Below are 25,157 nucleotides of genomic sequence, written 5' to 3'. Positions count from 1 at the left end.
GATAATAGCCTTCCCTGATCTAGTGCACACTGGGTTATATGGTCTCATCCTTAACCCTCCAGTAGTGTGTTACACATTAGTTGCGTCCGTCTCCCCTCCCAGCCTGAGCTTTTAGGGCAGGCTCCTCTTAGCTACCTGTGAATCTCCAGTTCCTGGAACTGTGACTAACAAACAGTAAATACTCCATAACGAGTGTTGATGTGTACTCAGAACTGACTGAATTGTGCCTAAACAGTGATGTTTAGTGATGGTGTTACTTGCTAATCTAAAACTGGTTCTAGAAACAAGGATGCTGTGCCTCAGAAAAGCAGTTTTCAGCCTCGATTAGGTAAACATCAGAATTGCCTGTAAAGCCCTAAAGGGGGGTGGGGGGAGGCAGGTGCCCTAGCTGTGCCTTCACATCTCACAGGGTGAACCCAGAGCAGGTTAGGGGTGTGTTTGTTTGTTTGTTTGAGCTCCACAGGTGATTCTGATGTGCTGAGCAGCACTGTCTTAGGATTGTAGTTGTCCTCCTAGTGGTACTAGTAAATGATGCTGAATTTGTCATGACTCGCCCATAAGGCAGTTCTAGTGAGAGCCTTTTAAGTTGTGAGGAACAGAGGCTACTGTAGGCTGAGAGATGTGGGGACATAGAGTAACATTAATCCAAGAAAACCACGTCTGACTTGAGTGAAGGGCACTTGATCAAACCAATGATCAACTTGGTCTAAGATTCAGTACAGGCTAAGTAACTAACGTCCCATCAGGCTGTTGGAGACTTAAATTACTCAAGGTCTTCCTGGGGTTACTGTGTAGATCAAATAAACGGAGCCTATCAGGCAAGGTGCTCGAAAGTATTTAAAGTTTAGAATAAGGACCTTGATTTAATTGAACTAACATCTTTCACCTGGTTTAAGTATTTAGTAGTATACCTTCCGGCAAGTTTCTCCATCTCTTTCAGCCTGTTTTCTGTTACCTGGGGAAACCAGATCTTTCTGAGGTTGTGTTACAGAATTGGTATGTTATGTGCCTCACCCAGTACCTGGTACAGGGGAACTTCATTCTAATTTAACAGATGTTACTTCTTCCTGGTAGAAGAGAAAGTCCTTAGGAACTGTCTTACATTCCAGCAACCTTTCCAAAGGCCTGAGAGAAGGCAAACATGAGCAGTGCCCCTCCCCAGTTGTGTATATGATGTAATTATTCTGCTGCACCAAGTCCTTTTATGAGGTTATAGGTGATTTTTGAGGATGTTGACAGGGTTAAAACCTCCAGGGCGGCCCTGGCTGGTGTGGCTCAGTGGGTAGAGTGCAGGCCTGAGAACTGAAAGGTCCTGGTTCCAGGCAGGGCACGTGCCTGGGTTGCTGGCCAAGTCCCCACTTGGGGTTGTGAGAGGCAACTGATCAGTGTTTCTCTCACACATTGATGTTTCTCTTTCTCTCTCCCCGCCCTCTGAAAATAAATATAATCTGTTTTAAAAATTCTGGGGCCACAAAGAAAGGTGCAAAACGAGCCTGCAAGTTACCGATAGAAAAGGATTGGCTTTTTAAAAACTGGTCAAGCCTTTACCTTAAAGAGGGCACAGTAGTTTCAGAATCTGACTTTCCAGTCAAGGAGTATCTGGTAACTAGCACCATGGAGCAAGAGCTATAGAGGCAACAGGAACGGAGAGCTCAGCCAGGAAGACCCACTCACCCCCACCCTCAGCTCCCCAGCCTGAGGTGGAAAACCTAAGAAAACACACAATTTTGGACCAGGCTGTGTAAAATCGTAACTGGGTGTCCTGGAGCTCTTAATCTGTCATACAAGGACTTGGGTAATGAGACATTTCAAGTCGACTGTTCAAACTGATTTCCTCAGACAAGAGATTACACATCACACAGAAAATATTGCACATGACTCCTTTATTATACTGATCTGGAAAAAAGATTTCATAGTTATGCTCAAAATGTGTGCTGGACCCAAGTGGCAGGGCCAAACAACTGGAACATGATTCAGAAATCAGACACAGTGAAAGACACACCCGGGTGTTATTGAGAGACATTTCACGGCTGTGAAACAGTACACAGGGGAGGGATTCTAACACACACACAGCAGGACGAACTCCCACCCCTTACAGGTCAAGGAGCTGATCCACCTTGACGTGAGGAATGGCCTATTTTGTGATGATCACATGTGGGAATATTTCAACCGCCACTAGAAACCCCAGAAGGGTTTTTGTTTTGTATTTTACATATATATATATACTTTTTCTGTAAAAGTAAATGCAAAACAAACATTCAGGATTGATCCCAATCTTCTGGAGCTGGCTTTTCTGGGCCCAGGCAGGAAATGTTAGTTTGAATCACCATGCATTCTTCTTGGGCTGGAATGACTAGAGCCCCCCTGGCTCCACTACCTCTGGCTCCCCGCTCCCCCCGCCCCCCAGTCACCTGACTACAGCACAGCACAGGAACACAAAGAGGCTCTCTTGCCTCCTCATTGGTCACGCCTTAGCATGGCTCCTCGCTATCCCCCTACTCAAGCAGGTCCTTAGTAATTTAAAAAAAGCACTAGCAAAAAAAAACAGTTTTACTACTCCTGAACTCTCTTGAATAAGAGTCTTCCCTCAGCTTGGACTCAGGCCCCAGGCCCCAGAGGTGCCGTTCTGACTAGACTGCATGAAGGGAGTGGGTGCAAGAGACAAAATGGCTGGAATGAAATTAGGAGCCACTGGTCCTCATCCGCAGCTACAACTTAAGATGCCTACAGATGTGGTCAGTGTGACATGTGCACAGGAGAGGAATGGGATGGGCAGGGAGGGTGTACTTGGGAAAGCAGTCTGCCTGCTTGCCTTCACTTCTTGGCCTTGCCCTGGGCAGCCACAGCCTCCATGGCTTTACGGACGGTCTCTTCATCCCCCAGGAACTGCATGGGCTTGATGGGCTTCAAATTCTTGTCCAATTCGTAGACAATGGGAATACCAGTTGGCAGGTTCAGCTCCATGATAGCCTCTTCAGAGAGACCTGAAAATGCCCACCATGATTAGCCAAGCAAGACAGGACTCCACAACACCCCTCAGGTTTACTACTTATCCCCCAGGTGACACAGGGCCTTGGTAGGAATTAAAACAAGACACCCTTTCTGAAATTTGAAATAATGAACTGTATTATACAGATCGATCACTCAAGGAGTGCCCCCAATACTTACTTTTCAGCTACTGAAAAGCAGGAAAAAGTATGAAAGGTATGTACCACGGATCTATCTCCCAAAGTGGGATCAGAAAGCACACAGTGGAGCAGGACTTAAATATTTCTCAGATGGACTGTGTAGTCCATCCAGTCTGCCAAAATCAGCACAACTGGCCTCTAGACCCTCAGGTGAGACAACTTAAGATGCAAATTGGAACCCTGGCCAGGTGACTACGTTGATTGGAGCATCATGCTGCTCACCATAAAGTTGCCAGTTCAATCCCCAGTCAGGGCACTTACCAGTGGCAACCAATCAAAGTTTCTCTTACATCAGTGTTTGTGTGTGTGTTTCGCTCCCCCTCCCCCATTTCCTTTTTCTCTAACATCAATAAACATGCTCTTGGGTGAGGATTTAAAAAAAAAAAGATGCAAATTGAGATTTGTGTGTGAAATTGTGCCAGGTTGTGATTAAGGTATGATTAAGGAGGATTTTATCAGCAATTTCAACTGGCAGTCCTAGTCTAGAGGTGGGCATCTCAAACTTTAATGTGTATCTGAATCACCTGGGCGATAGATACAGCTTCTGAATCAGGTCTGAAGTGGGACCCCAGGGGATCCGGCCACCTCTGCTGCTCCAGAAGATGCTTTGAGAAACAAGGGTACAGGGTATGATTCCTCTAGGAATCAACCCAGGCTGGCTCTAAGGCTAACATATGCCCCACCGTTTCCAGAAGGTTTCCTTCCTTCATACTAAGTAATTAAATCCCTGACTAGTGGCAGTTCTGCTTATCCCTCTGTGAGGGCCCCCCTGAAAACCATACATACCCTCCAGATGCTTGACAATGCCCCGAAGGCTGTTGCCATGGGCTGCAATCAGTACCCGTTTCCCCTCCTTGATCTGGGGAACTATTTCTTCATTCCAAAAGGGCAGAGCTCTGGCAATAGTGTCCTTCAGACTCTCACAGGAGGGAAGCTGGTCTTCAGTGAGGTCTGCATATCTGCGATCCTAAACAACAAAACCCAATCCACACTCTTCAGTTATTGGCAGTTGCATCTGTTCTGCCCATTCCTCACCCACCAAGGGGTCAAAGTGATAGGTAAAGGTCTCTCCCCAGGGCACAGAATGAAGCTGAGAACTTGGAAAGAGATTATTATCCTCTCTGCCCCATCATCCACTACCAGGAAAACTAATAGTTCAGAGAAACATAACTTAGAAAAGGAGAACAAGGCTCTTCCCAATTCATTCTCTTATGGCTTTAGAAAGCCCTATCCTATAGATGAGTTTTACAAAATATGGCAGTGGAGATATAATAAATGATCAGTTAAATCTTTTAGCAAATGAAGGCCATTTCTTGGAGAAGGGGGATTACAATGAATTATTTTAACATAAATTATAAGGTCATGGGACTAGGCTGTACTAATAAAAGCTACAGAGTGAGGCCCAGACTCTCAATCCCTGGTCCTAGGTGGAGTGAGCCAGACCTCACTTTGTACAGACTTGCACATACCTTACTGATATTGCTGTAGAAAGGATGGTCAGGCTCCATCGGTGGTGGTGGGATATCGTAGGAGCGCCTCCAGATCTTCACCTGGGCCTCACCATGCTTGGCAGCAGTTTCTGCTTTATTAAGGCCAGTCAGACCCCCATAGTGCCGTTCATTGAGACGCCACGTCCTCACTACAGGCAGCCACATTTGGTCGATGGCATCAAGCACTGTCCAGAGAGTCCGGATTGCTCTCTTCTGCACTGAGGTGAAGCAGATGTCAAACTCATAGCCGGCATCTGGAAATCATAAGTTCAAAGTGGTAAGGTAATCAGGTTGACTCTGGAGTCAGAATTTTCTTATATATAATCTCCACACAGGTAGTCCAAAAGAAAACTATTGGGCTAAATATTCAATTTTGTATACTCCAGCAGGAAAAACTGTAATATTCTACCTTCAGGGAAGATAAAATTTGTCAACTTACATTACAGTTGATGACATACCTCCCAGTGGTATCCCAAAAATGTGTTTAACCCCAGGCCTAAATGTACTGTCAGCCAACTCACCTGCCATCTGTGCTGCCTATCCTAATCCCCAGAATGCTATGCTTTAATTAAACACATTTTAAGACTTTATTTTGAGCCCTGGGTGGTGTGGCTCGGTGGATTGAGTGCCGGCCTGCAAACCAAAGGGTTGCCAGTTTGATTGCCAGTCAGGGCACATGCCTGGGTGTGGACCAGGTGCCCAGTAAGAGGTGCATGAGAGGCAACCACACATTGATGTTTTCCCTCTCTTTCTCCCTCCCTTCTCCTCTTTCTAAAAATAAATAAAATCTTTTTAAAAAGGAGTTGTTGGCCCAACCAATAGGTTACAATGATTAATCTTACATCATGTCTCACAAAAAGTTATTCTCCTTTCCTCCTTAAGGGGGAATATGGCTCTTCCTTATGGTTTAGGCCAAGAAGACAGTTGTTTTCCTCCATGAGGCTACAAAGCCTTCTTTGGAATTTAGCACACTTTCCTGGATATTGCCTCATATTGAGGCTGCCAACAGTCATTAATGAAATGTGAAGCGAATTTTCCTGTCAGTTATTCAACTGAAAATGAGGCAAATAGGAACTACCCTGATGGCAGGGAGAAAGGATTAATCACTAGGAAACCACCACCACCCACAAAGGAAGAGGACACAGCTCATCACTGAGCCTCAGGACAAGTCCTAGTAGGCTCGGCTACCATCTCCTCCCTAACCTTATGGGGAAAAAAGCCGCTCCATAAAAGGCTGAGTCACTGGGAAGCAACAACCCATAGTGCAAGTCTTAGCTCCCATGCTGAAAAGCAACTGGTTATTTCACTGCAATTATTTCCACTCTCAATGGGATCCATACACAAATAGGTCCCCAAGGAGAAAAGCAGTTCCCCTTAGGACTCTAACACAATTCTGAAGCCTCTTCCTTTAACTTGCCCGTCAAACAAAGCATAGTCTAGGGCACTTCCAGGGATGGATTTGCGAGTGTGGTATGGTGTGGACTCCATCCTCCCCAAGGAGCAAGGCTGCAAGGGCAAACTCAGTTCTCACTAGCTTCCTCCTGGAGTCAGATTCAAGAGTATATAAACACTACTATCACTTTTTTAAAAAGTTTTATTTGTTTATTTTTAGATAGAGGGGAAGGGAAGGAGGAAACATCAATGTGCAGTTGCCTCTGACGCACCCCCACACTTGGGGACCTGGCCAGCAACCCAGGCATGTGTCCTGACTGGGAATCAAACCCGCAACCCTTGGTTTGCAGGTCAGCACTCAATCCACTGAGCCACACCAACAAAGGGCTACTATCACTTAAAGCCCTGATGAACTTAATGTTATTTTAGGTCTTTTATATTATTAGATTATTCATAAAGGCCTTCATTACTCAGAGTTTTGCTTTTAATCTTTCATTTTTTTAATATAATCATCTGTGATGCCCAAAGTAGGTATTAAAATTTTTAGTGGGACTTTTTAAAACTAATGCTACCTAAAAAATAAAACTAATGCTACCAGCATTTACTTAAAAACTGAAAGAGGGTCTGTTATTTTAACTTTACAGATTTAACCTTTTGATCAGTCTTAGAGCACAGCTACAATTTCTTTGCCATCAGCAAACCACCCCAGACGGACCCATACAGTTCTTCCTGCAGGGCAGCAGGAGAGAAAATGGCCTCCTTTACCAGCGCTTTGCTTCCCTGCCTCTCCTAACAGTATGAGGTCACCCCAGCCATATCAAAGCATTCACACACCTGCAGCAAAATTACATTTCCCAGACTTTCCAAACCTTTGCTTTATTTCAAAAAGATCTACAGTGAAGGCAAGAAGCTGGAGAGGGCAACCTAATAAGGCCAAATACCTGTTCCACATCAACCAGGCATCAGTGACCCTTTTAAATGACTACTTCTTTGTCCACGGGTTAGAAGGGAGCAGAGCCAGACCTGGCCAAAGCGACTCCCGAGTCCAAAGATTCTTCCACTTGCTGGCAGCAGGGAATGCTCCCTTATTAGCATTTCAAAATCACAGACTTATCTGCCACAGGGGCAACCCTGCCTAGGCAAGCTTATCTCACTGCCACTTCCACCTCTGCCCAGCGTCCTTGGCCAGCAGCCTACCAGTTCCTCACACCCACCGGGTTACTCAACCCCAAAACTGAGGCCAAGGCACTGGACAAGGAATAAGATATGACCTTGGGCAAGTCATCTTTCCAGTTCTCACTATCCCAACTATAAAAAAGGACCAGAAAGGGATGGTGAGGAGCATAAAATCTGCATACTTTATGGAGCTGTGGGGGAAGGATCAATTCAAAACCATTCATTCATTCATTCATTCAATTATTTGCGGATACATTTTGGGCACAGGATTTGTGGAATACTGCTGAGCAGCAAAGGCCTACACAAGAATGTGGATCTGTTGGTTTCTTGATGCCTGCCGGATTCCGCCCCCCCACCCCCCGCCTGCTCCTCCCTCCACACTGGGAGATAAGCATGTGGCCCGTCGCCTCCCAGAATCCACGGCAGCCTCTTAAGAAGGCTTGGTTACAGATGCTGGAAGACACCAGGCATTCAATTTGACCACCTGTCCCCGAGTTACTAAATGCTCAGACTAAAAAGGAGAATTTCACATGGCTGTGTTGTAGAGAGCACAAGCCACTGCAGGGCAGTTGCCCGAGAGTCCACTTCCTGGCACGCGGCCCCTCACACTCTACTGGGTGACCTTGAGCAAACCGACCCCCCCGCCACCACCCGGGCCCATTTTCTCAAGTGCAAAATGAAATGCTGGCGAGATGAAGCCCAAGGTCTTGGTCCTCTCCGGGAGGGCACGGGGACAAGCCAGGAGGCCCTGACCCAGGGGTGCCCGCTTGGGCCTTCGCACCCTTACCCACAGCCCGGCCCGCTCCGTACCTCGCAACGCCTGCCCGCCACGTTTCGCCTCTTCGTGCCCCGCCGGGCTCAGGTCTGCATCGTACCAGCCGCTGAAGCGGTTTTCCAGGTTCCACGCGCTCTCGCCGTGCCGGATCAGCACTAGCTTGTAGGCGGCCATGGCGGTGGTTCCGAGTGCGATGCAGACTGGAGCTCGCTGAGATTCCGGAGTGGCAGCCCGGCCCAGCACCCCCTGGCCGCGCCTGCGCACTAGCGCCCCGCCGCCGGCACCAGCACATTTGCTCGCCCTAAATCTTTCCACTCTCTGGGAACTGCTGTCGCCCTCCGGGTGTGCGCATGCGTCCTGTGGGGGCGCTGCAGCCGCCCGCGGCGTGGGTGGGGTGAACCGTGGTACTCCAGGGCGCATGCGGCCTCTGCTTTCAGCCGGCGTCCGCCTCAGCGGTCACGGAGCGCACGTAAGCGCCCTGAGCGGCGGGACCCTTGGGTGGTGCTGGGGCGTACGTGCCGACCAGAGTGTTCGAAAGCCACCTTGCCCTTCTACTTAGCTGTCATTCATAAGACTCTCATCCTAATAGCCCTTATCAGTTGAATTGCTCTTAGCTCCGTCACACACAGAACTTGCATACAGGAATCTTCATGCTTTCACTCTATTTGCTCTGTATCCTTGGGCAGCTCATGTAACTTCGCCCAGCCTCCTCTGTAAATGGACATCACAAATACTTAGCGCGTGCCCATTTACCTGGAAGATGCTCGGTAAATAGCTGTATTGATGTCATTTTAGTGGGCACTGATCTATTTTACACGTAAGGCTTTGACCGCTGGTTCCAAAGCCATGCTCTCGAACGCAGAGCCCTTTATCCCACATCTCCTAGTCTCTCTCAGCCTTTAGACCTCCTGGGTCTCCAACAAAGAAGCAAGCCCTAGAACCCTTCAAATACTCCGGAAAGAGGAGAATCTCCGCTTGTTCCTCCACCCAGGCACCATTTTAAGTATGTGCTTCTGTGGACAGCTCCGTGCTGCTGGTGCCACAATGAAGTTGTGTTGTGTGCTGTATTTTGACAGAGATTCTAGAAAAGTTTTTAACACACGCTCATGAAGCAACTACTATGCGCCAGACAGTGTTATAAGTGTTTTGCAAACGTTACCTTATTTACTTCTCAGATCCTCAGAATGATCCTATGAGGCAGGTTTTCCCATTACTGATGAGGAAACTGAGAGAGGAGGTTACTTGTCCAAGGTTATAGGATCCAGGATTCAAGCCTGGCCTGGCGGGGTTCCCAAATCCATGTCCACTCTTACCTGCTACTCTCTATGGCCTCCACATTTTAATCATTTGTTGACTTTGAAGAGTGGGAAGGATCTGAGAGGCAGAGAAAAAGGTTCTTTGGGAACAACATGAACCAAAACACCTAAGATTGGCTTGTAGATAAATCATAATTGCTATTATTGCTTTAGTGTGTCGTTTTTTAATGTATTATCTCAACCCCCTAGCAATTCATATAATGTAGGGGCTGTTATAGCTCTATTCCACAGATGATAAAACAAACCCAGAGTAATAATTTATCCAAAGTCACAGCTCAGAAGTGGATGAGAAATTAGGACTGTAACCACAATGTTCCACTGCCTCTGTCCTCTGCAGCTGGGATAAGATGGCATTCCATGACTGGAGAGGTGACTGGGATGAATCCAGAACCAATAGCTGTACCCAGAGCTCAAAAAACTCCAGGGCTGCAAAGCAGGGATGGTGCTGGAAGGACTCCATGTTTGAACTGCAGGTGTGGCCCAAATGGGAGTCCTTGAAAGACTTCCTCTTAGGAAGTTCTCCCTCAGGTCAATCCTGCTGCTTGGCCATCCCAACCTGATGCCCAGACCCTACCAGGGAGAACTTAACATTGATTTTTCAGACCGCACTTTCTGTCCTCTGCTTTGGCCCTGATCCATGCTCCCAGTCTAACTCCTGCCATGTTCCTTTCTCCTCACTCTGCTCTCTGCTTCTATTCAAGGTTTCTATGCCTTTGTCTAGCTGGGTCTCACATTTTTGAAATGAATAAAAAGTGTGAGAAGGGAGAGATCTGAGTTCAGATATATCTCTGTTTCTGGTTAACTGTGGGACCTAAGATGAGTCACTCAACTCCACATCCTCAGTTTTGCCCTCCATCAACTGGGACAATAATCATATTTATAACCACCTAAAGCACTGTTGTGAGAAATAAATGAGATGTGTGTGGGAAGCACTTAGCGCTGTGCCTAGCAAATAATCATAAATAACAATAAATGTATTATTCACATGTTAATAAAAAATATTATTAGCAGTGTGATCAAGAAGGTAAAAAAGATTTAACGAAGGGCACCATTTCAAAGGGTGTGAGCCCTGACTGGTGTGGCTCAGTGGATTGAGTGCCAGCCTATCACACACTTCAGGTTGCCAGTTCCATTCCCAGTCAGGGCAAAACCTGGGTTGCTAGCTGGGTCCCCAGTTGGGGACATGCAAGATGCAACAGATTGATGTATCTCTCACACATCCACATTTGTCTTTCCCTTTTTTTCTCCCTTCCCCTCTAAAAATAAAATAAAGTCTCAAAAAATAAATTAATTATTTTTTTAAAAGATTTATTGTTGGCCCTGGCTGGCATAGCTCAGTGGATTGAGTGCAGGCTGCGAACAAAATCTTTAAAAAAAGAAATATCAAGTTATTTTTTTTTAAAGATTGTATTTATTTTTTATTTTTTAGAGAGGGAAGGGAAGGAGAAAGAGAGAGAGAGAGAGAGAAACATCAATATGCGGTAGCTGCGGGCCTTGGCCTGCAACCCAGGTATATGCCCTGACTGGGAATCGAACCTGTGACACTTTGGTTCGTAGCCCGAGGTCAATCCACTGAGCTACACCAGCCAGGGCATAAATTAATTTTTTTAAAAAAGGGTGTGAACCTGGAGGTCCATGGACAGACATCCATTCCAGCAGGATAGAAGGGGATGGTGTGCCCAGTGGGATTATAACTGGGATAATTAGGATACTTTGGGCAGGAGGCCAAGGATATCTGTGCCACCAGCCTGGAAGGAGTTCAGGGATCCTATTTTATTTTTTTCACTAACTCTCTCTTCCTCTTGAAGGAGTCTATCATCTCTTTGGAATTCTGAGGAACTCTGATAATTTTACAAGCCTCGCAGGACATCTACCTTGATCATTAGAGTTTTGTGGGGTTTTTTAAATGTATGCATCAGATCTACTCAACTAGAAACTCCCTGAGGATGAGCACATGAACTTAGCATGATGCCTTTCCCTTGGTAGACTCCCTCAGTATCCTTGACTGTCTGAACTGGACGAGACCTTGAAAATCCTCAGCTGCAAGCCCCCACCTCCTGGCATCCCTAGTTCTCAGGTAACAGATGAGGAAGGTGAGGTGAACCACTCAAAACATAAGGAGATAAGCAGAGGACCACATTCATCAGTGAGAAATCAGAGGTGATCCATGGAGAAGCCCCCAAGTTGGGGTTTGCAGTGTCAGGAACAGAGGCAGGAGTCCAGAGAGATATGAAGAGCAAGGGGAATGGGAAGGACCGTTGTGAGGACCATCAAGGCACTGCAGCTGGGAGCCAGGATCCATGGCCTTCCAGTTAGCATCTATCGCAGCATCACAAATCTGGGAAGAAGCTTAGAGCCTACAAAGCCAAGGTGATTTCTCAAATGTCAGTAAGGGTAAGGATAAACCAGGGTGTTTTGCCTGCTACTACATTTTTAAAATTTTAATTGTTATCTCTATTGATAAGACACACAGACATTTGTCAGGGCTGATTCCTGACACATTCACATATTCTGAGAACAAAGCAGGTGCAAGGGCCTCAGATCACAGAGTAGCCCGAGACTTCTAACCAGGTCGTTGTCCTTCCTCTCTGTCCTTCAGGAAGCAACTGTGGCCAGTAAGTCCCCTTGCTGCATGGAGTGTGGGCTCAGGCATCTGTGCTCTCAGAGTCTTCTTGGCTGTCATCTCCTGAGCCAGCGGCACTTGTCCATGGCAGCCCTCTTCTCTGCCAGGGGCCTCCAGCCAGCCTCTGAACCCTTAGAGCAGACAGCTTCCCTTCTAGCTCAGCGCTTTAATTCCTCAGGCCTCAGGGAAATTCCCAGGACTCCAACAGCTTTCCAGCAGCCAGCTTATTGGTTAAGCAGTGGCAAAAACTCACACTAGGATCATCAGTGGTCACAGCCCTATTATCCTTCACTGTCCCTTAAAACAACAAAGGCCCCTCTGAGCCTTCCTTTCCCATTTATTTTTGCCACAGAAGAGCATCTCCCCTTTCAAGCTCCAAACACTGAGTGAAAGACCCGGTTTAGAATTGCGGTGGGGCAAACCAAGTCTTCTGCTGAGTGGAAGGAGGGGCAGGTGCCCACATGCAAGGCTTCCGCCACCACATGTCTTTACTTGTTGAACATCTTGTGAACTCACTGCCAGATGTTCAGGTCTCCCGGGTGTCTGAAAACGAGAGGATTTCTGCTTTGGAGAGGGAGTGAGCCCAGATGATGGTGGCTTAGGCCTCAAGACTGTGGGCTTCTAGGAAAGAAAGCAGTGCTTCGAGGAGCCATAAAATGCATGCTCCAGCCCTCTCGGGTCACCATCTGAAGATGAACAGAGATGGAACTGGTGCAAATGGAAAAGAAAGAGGAGAGTTCGGTTGAAGGCTTGTGGCGTCTTAGGGCTTCCCCGACAGTAACCTCCCACCCCCACCCTGCTTGGACGTCAAAACCAAGCTTCAGGCTGGAGTGTCTGGCCCAGCCATAGTGCAAGCCCTTTTTTCTGGGTGAAGGAACTCATTCAGTCTAAAAAGAAATCATCAGGGGCATGCCAGTCCCTCTGCCTCCAGACCCTGTGTGTGATAACTGTGATGACAAAATGCTCAAAGCCAGTGCTGGCTGGTGTGGCTCAGTGGATTGAGCACTGGCCTGCGAACCAGAGTGTAGCAGGTTTGATTCCTGGTTGGGGCACATGCCTGGGTTGCAGGCCAGATCCCCAGTGAGGGGCATGTGAGAGGCAACCACACATTGATGCTTCTCTCTCTTTTTCCCTTCCCCTCTGTCTAAAAATAAAATGAATTTTTTAAAAAAATGCTCAAAGCCAGGAAATAAGCAAACCCTTTTGATTCTTCTACTTTCCTTCACATAAAACTGTTTTCCTGTCTACATTTTTTTAATTAAATTCTAAGTATAAAACAGGTAGGCACTTTGTTATTTGAGAATAATTTGTGGTATATTTAGGGAATGGCTGGGAAATTAGTAGTGTGTTAGTCCAGGATCTCTGAGAAGCAGTTGCCAAGGCACGATTTACATAAAGCATATGGCTGAGACAGGAAATGCGGAGGGGATAAGACAAGCCAGGCCGAGTAGGAGTGGCCCAAGTGAAGGGTGGAGGGAGGGAAGCTTGGGTGGGTAGAAGCATCTTAAGCTGCAGCACATTTCTGAAGGAAAGTCAGCCAGGCTGTTGGGGAATCTGAGCCCAAATCACTCCTCAGCGAAGTCCCTGGTCTCCCCTGACCAGGCCAACGTTTGTATCCTTGATGCAGGGCTACTGAGTCGTGGCTGGATGGCCCGTAGGCATCATGACCTCCATTTAAGTGCCATGAGGGGCTTCAGAGTGACCCAGCTGGGACCCTTGGTCAGTCAGCTGTGTGAGACCCTAGGGGCATATTTTCATGGCCGTCACAAGTACATAAATTTGTCAGAATGTTTGTAGGTCAGCACTTAGTGACTACTTCCTGAGGAAAGCTATTAATGGTACCTGTCAGCCAACAGCCAGGCGACCAGGTTTCCGATATTCCTGTTGAGGATTTTGCCAGGGGTAAGGCAGGGGTGCTGTTATATTTCTGACTGCAATGGAGGAAAATGCCTGTCTCCCAGAGGTCACAGCAGGAGCTGGCTCAGGGCTGTCCAGCCTAGGAAACATGGACAAGAGAACACAACCATCAGAAACCCTCATGAGTTCCTCAAATGGTTACATGTGAGTTAACATCTGATCTGGCAACTTGGCTCCTGGGTGTATACTCAAGAGGACGAAAGTTTATGTCCACACAAAAACCTGTACATGAATGTTTATAGCAGCATTATTCACAATAGCCAAAAGTGGAAGCAACCCAAATGTTCACTCACTAAAGAATGGATAAACAGAATGTGGTATCCCCATATGACGGTATGCTATTTGGCCATAAACAAGAATAAAGCACTGATACATGCTACATGGATGAACCTTGGAAACATGCTCAGTAAAAGAAATCAGACATGCCTTGGCCAGGTAGCCCAGTTGGTTAGCGTTGTCTCTATACACCAAGGTTGTGGGTTCCATCCCCGGTCAGGGCACATGCAAGAGTCAACCAATGTATGCATAACTAAGTGGAACAGCAAACTGACATCTCTCTCTCTCTCCCTCTCAAATTGATAAGCAAAAAAGTTAAAAAAGAAGACGTCAGACACCAAAGGTGACATACTGTATGATTTCATTTCTATGAAACGTGCAGACCAGGTAAATCTATAGAGATGGAAGTAGACTAGTGGTTGCCTAGGGCTGGGGGGTTGAGGGTGATAAATAAGGAATGCTGGGTTTCTCTGTGACATGATGAAATGTTCTAAAGTTGACTGTGTTGCCCTGACTGGTATGGCTTATGGGTTGGGCATCGTCCCACAAACCAAAATGTCACTGCTTTGATTCCCTGTCAGGGCACAGGCCTGGGTTGCGGGCCAGGTCCCTGGTTGGGGAAATGCAAGAGGCAACCAATCGATGTTTCTCTCCCTCTCTTTCTACCTTCCTTTCCCTTTCTCTAAAATTAAGTAAATACATTCTTTAACAATTTTTAAAAATAAAATTGACTGGTGATATTACAGAACAGAAGGGGGGCCAAGGGGCAATATACTATTACCGAAAGGAACCCCCCCAGGTTTGTTATGTCCGCCACCAGAAGAAAGATGTCTCTCAATGCCAGAGATTCGTGAAAAGGAAAGGAAATGTTTATTTAATGCTATACAAACTTAAAGTAGTGACCTAATGTCTTCATCAAAATCTCAAAGTCCCTTAAGACACCCACAAACACACAGTCCTTCCTTCCCCCTTTGCCCAGTCTGGGGTACCATATCTCAGGAAAAGAAATAGAAATCTGTGGCTCAGGCAGCCCCCACTTCTTCCCAGTAATCCGTCTCAGCTGGTAGGCCTCCCTCGGTTCCCAGCACCCTCAGCTTTGTTGCCGGGATCTTTGCTAAAGCCAGGTGGTGGTTCCCCCTTCTAAAGCTGCAGGGGTCTCCATTCCTGCAACGTTGAGTGGTTCTCCCTCCCAGGGCTGTGGGGAGGGGGGTCGCCACTCTGCCAAAGCCACCTGGTTCTCCCTCCAATGGCTGCTGCATCTGGGTTTAAATCCCCGCGCCAATCTTCCTCTGCAGTCCCATTTCCGACTCCTCCCCACAATTGGCTACACTTGTCATCACTCTCATATCCTTCCAGCTTTACTGGGCTGCCATCATGAGTCAGGGCAGGCATGGCCCCATGTCATGGAGCCAATCTTCTCCAAGCTCCCATGCAGGCACTGCAACTCAGGGGACCTGCCCCCCAAGTTACGTCTCTCCCGGTGGGGAAGTTACTTCCATTCCCCTGGCTCAGAGCATGGTCATAGCTATTTAACATATCTATGTAACCAGTTAAAGGTTATAGAGATGTGTTAAATGACCACACCAGAGGTTAGCTGCAAAGCTGTTGCTATGCAAAACAGCTCGCAATGACCCTGCTCCATTTGTCCCTTCCCCCAACCCACACCTGTGGGGGGGGGGAGGGTGAGGACATCCTAATATCCTAATATTTCCTGAACACCTTGAGTTCTGGATCCCATTCCAAATCCCTATTTGGGGCCCCACCTCTTGGCTGCACCCCATTACAGTGATGGTTGCACATATCCATGACGATACTAAAACCATTAAATTGCACACTTTAAATGGGCAAAGTGAATACTATGTGAGCTATATCTCAATGAAGCTTTTTTAAAAAAGCTTTAAAAATTACTTTAAAATAAAAACAACAGTAGAACCACATGAGCTTGGCCACCAAAAGCCATTGCTCAACAGCAGGGAAGTGGGTGTGGGTGGAGAGCTTTGGGGGACCTAAAATGTGCTGCAGCAAAACAGTTGTCTGCTTTCAGTGTTAGCCCTGATGCAGCTCCGCATCTCCCCAGATGGTGCCAGGGGTGACCCTCAGGGGCTAGAGCACACGAGCACACGTGGTTCTTGCTGAGCCAAGGGAGAGGCGTGAAGGAGGGAGGGAGAGGCGTGAAGGAGGGACGGAAGGCCTCAGTGGAGGCAGCGACAAAAACTGCCTGTGAAGTCAGGTCCCCACACTCTGCTGGTGCCTCGCATTGCCTTCTCAGACAAGTGACTGGGAGTCCAGGCTCCTAGGTCCCATTTCTGATTTGATATGTGACTCTGGGCCAGGGCCCGCCCCTGCTATAAAACTAATTCCCCTGATCCTTGCATTGGATAACCCCCCACCCCAGGATCCTGGAGGGAGGTGACAGGAACTGGACCTGTGGCCACAGCCTAGACCAGGCAGGTGTCTCACCCCAGGCAGCCTCTAAATCTTTCTGGAGATTTATCGCCCTGAGCAGACATGGCCCACTGCTGAAGTAACAGTGGGAGGGTGAATGATGTGAGCTAACCGACACTTGGACAAAAAAAAGTTCTCATACCCAAGGAGAGACTTCCAGTTGCTTGTTGCCATGGCAACAAGCAATCACCCCCCCCCCATTTTAAACCATTTCATCGATGACAACTCATCTTTTAACTGAACAATGGCAGTTTGCCTCAATGGGCATGCTTCTGTAAGCCAGCCAATCGGCAACACCCACACTTTCATTTGTCAACCAGTCCCTCAACTCCCGTCCTCTGAACCTGTTGTCACTTGACCTTCACATGTCCCAGCACCTAAATCATTTTCTTCTCCACTCAAAGAGATTGCACCTAATAGTCATTGCTCCACCTCCTGAAGTAAGAGATGTAGCTTTTGTTTTGTGGCCCAGAGTCACATATCAAATCAGAAATGGGACCTAGGAGCCTGGACTCCCAGTCACTTGTCTGAGAAGGCAATGCGAGGCACCAGCAGAGTGTGGGGACCTGACTTCACAGGCAGTTTTTGTCGCTGCCTCCACTGAGGCCTTCCGTCCCTCCTTCACGCCTCTCCCTCCCTCCTTCACGCCTCTCCCTTGGCTCAGCAAGAACCACGTGTGCTCGTGTGCTCGAGCCCCTGAGGGTCACCCCTGGCACCATCTGGGGAGATGCGGAGCTGCATCAGGGCTAACACTGAAAGCAGACAACTGTTTTGCTGCAGCACATTTTAGGTCCCCCAAAGCTCTCCACCCACACCCACTTCCCTGCTGTTGAGCAATGGCTTTTGGTGGCCAAGCTCATGTGGTTCTACTGTTGTTTTTATTTTAAAGTAATTTTTAAAGCTTTTTTAAAAAAGCTTCATTGATATATAGCTCACATAGTATTCACTTTGCCCATTTAAAGTGTGCAATTTAATGGTTTTAGTATCGTCGTGGATATGGAGAGAGAGGTGGTCTTTTCCTTAGGCACACTCATATTCTGGAATATTGCCTTCCTGGGGGTAATTTGTCCTCACTTCTAGGGCTACTACTGGCCTCTATGGTGTCATTGGTGAATTTGAAAAGGGCCAACCTTCCTTCTTCTATACAAGGCCCCAGTGGGGACTGGATTTTATTTGAAGGGAGGGTGGAAGGCTACAATGCACTAAAATTAAAGACTATATTTCCCAGCCCTTTCTCCAGCTACATTCAGTTAAATTACTAATTTCTGGCCAATCAGATGTAACTGGTTTAAAGGAAGATGAGTTGGCTGGGCTGTGAGCCTTTTGGCTCTTCCTCTCTTCCTTTGTACTGAGTCCAGGCGTCAGCCTGGATTGTGAATGTGATGGTTGGAGCTCCTGCAGCCCATCTTTGGAGCATGAGGCGACACTGAGGATGGAAGTCACACAGTGTGGAGGGTAAAGCAGAAAAGCCGAGGAAGCCCAGGACCCTGAAGACTGTGGAGCCACCATGCCAGCCTGAACTTCCCATCTACCTCCTTACTTCCTGGATATGAAAGAATTCACCCTGTGTGTTTAGGCCACTGTCACCAGGTCTCTGTTCCAGCAGCTGAACGTGATTCCTTACCAAAAGAGGGGTCCTGAGCAGAATGAGGGCAGGGTTGAAGTGACAAGTGAAGAAAGGTTTAATTTTGGAGTAAGGAGGATTTCCGGGCCTCAGGATGCCCGGTTAGAGGAGTGGTCATACTGTTTCTCTTCACCCAGACACACTCTGCCAGCTATGGATACCCATGGCCAGGTGGTAAAAAGGGCAGACTCCACCTTGGGGACGGTCTCGGCCTTTGAACAGGAGCTCATCCGCCATTCCCAGATTTCAGTCCTCTTCGCAGTGGGAAGGAAACACTCTTCCCCCTCAGCACATCAGGCCATGTGCTTGTTTCCTCAGATTCACTCTAGAAAGCCATCTCTTTTGCTAAAAACTCTTCTTTGGTCAAATGGAATGTCAATGCTCCAAAGCTGAGGGACACTCGGTCTTCTGCAACAGCAATGTTCTGTGCACGGTGCTAAGCATTCTGCATGCATTACTTCATTTTAGCCTTGGAACAACAGCCCCACTTTTAGAAGAGGAAACAGTTCAACCCCTGCCCCCAATCACACCTAGGATGTGGCCCCAGAGGCAGGCTGCCAAAGCCCAAAGCTTGGGCTTTAATGCAGCTCTAGAACTCAGGGAAACCCTCTGGAGCAGCTGCAACTCCACCGCCATGGTCAGGATGGGCTGCCCAGGGTGATAAAGGCCTTTTCCCTCCCCCAGAGCTTGGGCACCCAGACCATCCACTTCCTCTTTGTTTGGGCAAATAGGTTAAGCCTCAATTTCCCTTTCCTCCTGCCCAGTGTCGTAACAGATTACAACCCCACTGACATAAAAGTGGCCTTCCTGCTCCCCCCAGGCTCAGTGCTTTGGGTGCAGCACCTCTGTTCCCTCCAGATGAGCCTCACAGGTGATTTAAAGAGCAGACCTACAGAGGAGGCTCCTGGGCTAAGAGTTGGATCTCCTGGCTTCTGCCCATCAACCGTGTGACCTTGGGGATGTCACTGAACCCCATGTTTCCCCATCTGTGAAATGAGGACATTCGCTCTGTCCTCCTCACTTAAATAATAGGTGAGAAGGTATTTTGGATCTCAAGAAGAGTTTTTTGGAAGGTAATAATTAGCTTACATCTATTGCCTGCTGGCTATGGGCCAGGCAGTGTGCTGAGCACTTAACGTATGTCACCTTATTTAGCTCACATAAACCCTATGGATAGGCTTCTGATCTCCATTTTACAGATGAGGAAAACTGAGGCTCAGAGAGGAAGGTGACTTGCTGCAGGTCACTCAGTGTCCTGGTAGTCCTTGGATTCCAACCCAGAGGGTATAACCACAGCACCCATCCTACAGATGTGAGTGGTCTTCATCAGCCAAACAGAGTGACTAATCATGGAGATGGCTAATGCTTCCAGGTGGAAGATGTTGCTGGCATTCAGGGTTGGGGAGGTTGGTCCTTCACCAAGGTGAACGCTGTGGTGCAGATTTGGAAGAATCTGTGCTGAGGCCTTGTGGACGCCTCTTACTCCCTCACCACATGCCTCCTGGAGGAGGCTCTGAGCTGTTATCTCAGGATGGAGGGCCAGCAGATGACCGGTGGCTCTCCACTGCCCATTCCAGACTGGTGGTTCATCCAAGGGCTCTATCCAGTTGTGATGCAGACTCATTTGGAGGCCAGCAGGTGTCTACTGCTTAGGAAAAGGATGGGAAGGCTACCGAGATCATGAGCCTCTTAATCTCCCCATGTGATTTGCAAAATCCCAGCCTGCCTACCTGCTTTTGCCACTCCTTTGTAGGGTTTTAGCCTTGGCTGTAGGGCTCCCTCTGGTGGCAAAGATGTACTATTGCACCCTTCTCAAGGTACCGCTAACATTTTTGGAGTTGTGCATATTTTGACACACACACTTTCATATTGAATCCTGAGTAGCCCAGTGGAGTGAGTATTATTATCAACACTGTTGAGAATATGTAATAGAGATTTGAAGAAGTTAAACCCTTGCTCAGTGTCCTATGGTAAAGTACAAATTCGAACTCAATACTTTGAGTAACTCTCCTCATATCTAGACCTCTGGTCATGAATACCAGCTTGCTTGCAACAGTTCCCAAACTGGGCTTCCTCTTCCTCCACAGGCCACCGGTTCCCTTTTTCTGCCTTACTGCCCAGGTCTCAGCCTGTGTCGCAGGAGCACGGCCCCACCACAAAGCGGAGGCGTTGACTCCAGTGGCCAGGGTGCAGGGTTCTGTGTCAGCGCCTGGCTGTCTTCTCTGCAGTGACACTTTCTCGCCATTTTGATGCTCCCTCTGCTCTGTGTGAGGACCACTTATTTTTAGTAAGCCAAGAAGTGCACAAATTATGAGTGCAGGGCTCAGTGAATTATCACACAGTGAATACATCCCTGTAAACTCCCTTCTGATAAATAAAAAATTAGATTACCACATGGTGACTGCTAGCCTGACTTCTAATGCTGTAGATTAGTTATGCCTGGTTTTGAACTTCATCTAAGCAGAATCACGCAGTATGCACTTTTCTGTGTTTGGAGTCATTCAACTTTGATTGCACCTGCCGTGGCATTAGCAGTCGTTTGCTCACTGTCGTAGCTGCGTACAGCTGAATACTCTAATATTCCATTTTACTCGCATGCCACAACCTATTTATCTGTTCTACTGTTGATGGATATTTGGGTCGTTTCTAGTATTTGGCTATTAGAAAGATTACCATGTATGTCTTGCATGCACGTAAGTATACATCTCTGTTGAGTATACACCCAGGAGTGAATTGCTGGATTATGGAGTATAATTAGTGTTTTCAGTTTCAGTAGATACTGCCACTCAGTTTTTCAAAGTGGTTGTATCAGTTTGTACTCCTACCAGTAGTGCATACGGCCCGCTGCTCCATACTGTCATCAACCCCTGGCATTGCTAGTTTTTTTTTTTTTATTTGAGAGGATGAGAGAGAGTTAGAGAAACATTGATTTGTTGTTCCACTTACTTATGTATTCATTGATTGATTCTTCTATGTGCCCTGACCAGGGATCACGCCTGCCACCTTAGCATATTGCCCTAATCATCTGAGCTGCCTGCCAGGGAAACATTGCTGGTCTTTTCCATTTTAGCCATTTTAGCTGTTCTAGTGGGTGTGTAGTGGTATTTCATTGTGGTTTTAATTCACATTTCCCTGTTGGTTGATGAGATTGAGCATCTTTTCATGTTTATTGGCCTTATGGATGTCCACTGTAGTGAAGTGCCTGTTCATGTCTCCTGCCCATTCTTTTTATGGGATTGTCTGCCTTGTTCTTATTGATTTATAGGAGTTTTAAAATATATGCTGATGTACTTCGTTAGTAATATGTACTACAAATATCTTTTCGTACCCTTTGGCTCCTTTTTAAATGTTCTTTGTGGTGTCTCTCCATGGGCAGGACCTCTCACATCCAATGTGCTCCAGCGTACCCTTCTTGTCCTTTACAGTTAGCACTTTCTGTGTCTCACGGGATAAACCACCACGCTGTGGGAACTTCTGAAAACCACTTCACCTTTTCTGGACTCGGCAGAATGAATAGTTGGTTCAGATATTCAAATAAATATTTGGTTTACAAATATTCTGAGGCTTCCTATATTAGTAAACTTGTTTTAAAAAGGAGATGACTGACCAAAGGTTGCCAACTCTTTATTGTGACAAATAATAGTGTCTGATAAAACCCTGCCACTTATTTTCACTATTACTTGGTGGAAGAACAGGCACTTGAAGACCAGCATCTTTAGATTGGACATATTTTACTGCAGAACCATGAAAATACTGACCAGCATGTGGTCCGTAATCTAGATGACCCCTCAGGGGTCTGCTTCCAGTACCACTGATTCTACTTAGGTGAAGTCCAATATTGTAGTTTCATGAACTTCACTCCATTCTTCCCTTTACTCTCCATTCCCAGATCCTTGATTCTTGGATGAAAACTCATTTTTGGTACCTCTTAACTCCCTCAGAAATGTATGTTTTGAGCTTTCAGTTTCAAACTGTGAAGTGAAACACTATGTCTGTCTGGCTAAATAAAGACTAATTACAATGATTGGTATTTATATTTATATTTTAATTTTTATAACTTGTGCCCTTGTTTTAGTTCCTTTTGTCTCCACAGCACACATATACTCATTCATTCATTCATTCATTCACTCTTTCCACAGTAACTTGAGTGCCTACCATGTGCTAGGCACTTTTCCAGGTGCTAAGAACCAAAGTGACAGACAAAACCCGTCATTGTGGAGTTTACATTGTGGAGAGGATGGTAGGAGTGTACGTTCTTCAAAAGTTCCCCAGAGTCAGCTGCAACTGGTTGTGAGAAACTTTGTTGCAGGGTATTTTGCTCTGTTCAAGCTGCTATAACAAAACACCACAGGCTGGGCAGCTATGAATGTGTTAAGTGCTACTGAGCTGGCTCTGACTCCGACTCCTAGTGACTCTGTGATCGAGTGACGTCCACGACGTCTTGTCCTCAACAGCCCTGCTCAGCTTCTGTAGACTTGTGCTTATGGCTTTTTACAGAGGCAATCCATCTCACATTTGGTCTTCCTCTCCTCCTGCTGCCTTCTGTTTTCCCAGCATCGTTGTCTTTTCCAAAGAACCTTGCCTTCCCAGGATGTACCTGAAGTAGGGCAGCTTTAGTATTGACATTTTTATAGCTTATAAACAACAGAATTTATTTCTTACAGTTTTTAGTGGCCAGAAGTCTGAGATCAGGGTGTCAGTGTGGTTGGGTAAGAGCCTTTTTTCCTAGTTCATAGCCGGTGCCTTTTCACTGTTTCTTTACGTAGTGGAAGGCGTTAGGAATTTCTCTGGACTCTGTCTCATTTATTTATTTATTTTCTTCTGTAATACTTTTGAAAAAAAATTTTACTTATTTGTTTTTAGAGGGGGAAGTGAGGGAAAGAGAGAGAGAGAGAGAGAAACATCAATGTGTGAAACATCAATTGATTGCCTCTCCCATGCCCCCTAACTGGGGACCCAGCCCACAACCCAGGCACGTGCTCTGACTGGGAATCAAACCACTGACCTTTCGGTTCATAGGCCGGTGCTCAATCCACCAAGCCACACCAGCCACGGGTGAATTTTGTAGGCACAAATTCCATTCATGATAGGTCCACTCTGACAACCTAAGTACCTTCCAAAGACCCCACCTCCTAATACTATTATTTTTGGGACTTAGGATTTCAACATACGAATTTTTGGGAGGACACAAACATTTAGATGACAGCAAGGGGAAAATTTCACATTGTATCAAGTGAAAGAAGCTGGATGCAAAAACTTGGTTGACTTCCAGTTCATTTAGAACAGTGATTTTCAACCTTTTTCATCTTGTGGCACACATAAACTAATTACTAAAATTATGCAGCACACCAAAAAATATTTTTTTTGCCTGTCTGACAAAATAAGTAGCTATAGCTTTGATTCATACACACCAATGGTTATTGTTGTGTTGGCTATTGCCATTTTCAATTTGACAATCTAAGGGGAAAGAGGTCAGTGCCCCTAACTAAATAGTCGGGGGGTATTACATGTTTTTAAAATTCTTGCACTGTTCCTCTTGTGGCACACCAGTTAAAAATCACTAATTTTAAGACTGACTTTCAAAGTGTCTAATTAATGGGAGCTAAAGAAAAAAAATTGTAAAATGAATGTTAAAGCCTAACCAGTCAAAACCCACCAGGATCAAGCCTTGGTCTGAAAAAATCAGATTTATCGATTTGAAGCATGGGAGGCAATTCTCTTTTGTAAGGTTTGGGTTCTGGCTACAGGATTTAGGAGAGGGTTGTCAGGGGACTGGGAATGAGTTCTGGATTGGCTGCTGGTTCTGAAGTGGAACTGGGGGATTAACAAGAGTGCCTTTAGTGCTGTTCACCAGGCAAGGCGAGTTTAGCAATGAGGCATCGCCAGTAATAAATGAAAATAGCTGAGCCGGTTTAGAGCATCACTCGCTGTTTTTTCCTCTTTTCAAGCCAAACTAATTTTTGCTCTTGGTTGAAGAGTTGGTTCAGACAGGTTTTGACCTTTCAGATAAATTTGTTTTTATGCTTAAGTTTTGAAGTTAGATTTTTAAAAAATAATATAAATGTAGGTTTGTTTTTTAACCTATAAAGGAATTCCAGTTTTATACTGCTCCCTCCTGTGGCCAAGAACCGTGGCCCTGTTGCAGAATCTCAGCCTACGCAGTTCTGAAACAGATGTGGGGGCCGATTGCCCACTGCCAAGAAGCGTGACTCCCAATGCCAGAGTTCAGTGAAAAGGAAAGGAATTTATTTAAAAGTTATACAAGTTTAGAATAATGTCAGAGTTCTGCCGTTAAGTCCTACTCTCTTTAAAACACTCACAAACGCACACACGCTCCTTACCTCCCTTTTGCTAAATCCGGCCGGTTTCAGAATATGACAGTTAGGAGGTACCGTCTTTCAGGTAAAAACCAAACGAACGAAAACCTAGAAGCCCGCGGCTTAATATTCCCTCCGTCTCAGTTCAGCATTCCCCGCTTCTCCCAGTAATCCGTGCTTGGCTAGGCAGGTTCTGCAATTCCCAGTATCACCATCTTCCATGCCCCAGTGTTCTTAACCTCTTAATCCAAATTGCATCCTTTCAACCCCCATGACCGAGAGAGTGAATGGCTACCCGAGCTTAGTTTAAAAACTCACCCTGAACCTCCTACGTGTGGCGGAGGTCCCTGCCTCTGGCGGGGATTTCTGCTTCTGGCGCAGGCACGGTAAGCTTTCCCATTCCCCAAGCCAGGTTTGTGGGGGACTTCTCCGTGTTTTTTTGCTGGGGGGACTTCTAGGTCAACACTCCAGTTCAACTGTCGAGTAAGAGCCGAGGGTCTCCCTTGGAACACGTCGCCCTCCAAAGCAGCTGATCTCCACAAGCCCCTCAGGAATCTTGAGCCAGGAGGGAACCTAAAACCGGATGTTGACTGATTTGCCATGGTAACGGACGCAAAT

General features: G+C 46.6%; 1 protein-coding gene and 1 long non-coding RNA gene across 3 annotated transcripts; both read right to left on the bottom strand.

Annotated features, from left to right (window-relative positions):
• Nucleotides 1–1,866: 1,866 nt before the first annotated feature.
• On the bottom strand, nt 1,867–8,373 carry PGAM1 (phosphoglycerate mutase 1). Its single transcript, XM_028513125.2, has 4 exons — nt 8,057–8,373; nt 4,658–4,932; nt 3,975–4,155; nt 1,867–2,984 (listed from the first exon to the last, which is right to left on the bottom strand). Exons 1-4 carry the CDS (start codon nt 8,193–8,195, stop codon nt 2,815–2,817), a joined length of 765 nt encoding a protein of 254 aa, XP_028368926.1. The 5' UTR covers nt 8,196–8,373; the 3' UTR covers nt 1,867–2,814.
• Nucleotides 8,374–17,601: 9,228 nt separating this feature from the next.
• On the bottom strand, nt 17,602–25,144 carry LOC118500883. 2 transcript variants are annotated; one of them, XR_004903465.1, is made up of 3 exons: nt 24,858–25,101; nt 17,688–19,870; nt 17,602–17,647 (listed from the first exon to the last, which is right to left on the bottom strand). It is a non-coding gene; the product is annotated as an uncharacterized LOC118500883 (long non-coding RNA). The 2 variants fall into 2 exon arrangements; XR_004903464.1 differs by lacking the exon at nt 17,602–17,647 and having other exon boundaries at nt 17,666–19,870; nt 24,858–25,144.
• Between the last annotated feature and the right edge of the window lie 13 nt (nt 25,145–25,157).

The sequence above is a fragment of the Phyllostomus discolor genome, chromosome 5 (assembly GCF_004126475.2).
Source record: "Phyllostomus discolor isolate MPI-MPIP mPhyDis1 chromosome 5, mPhyDis1.pri.v3, whole genome shotgun sequence".
Taxonomy (NCBI): Eukaryota; Metazoa; Chordata; class Mammalia; order Chiroptera; family Phyllostomidae; genus Phyllostomus; species Phyllostomus discolor.
The sequence above is the reverse complement of the archived record's forward strand: the minus strand, read 5'-3'. Positions and strand labels throughout refer to the sequence as shown.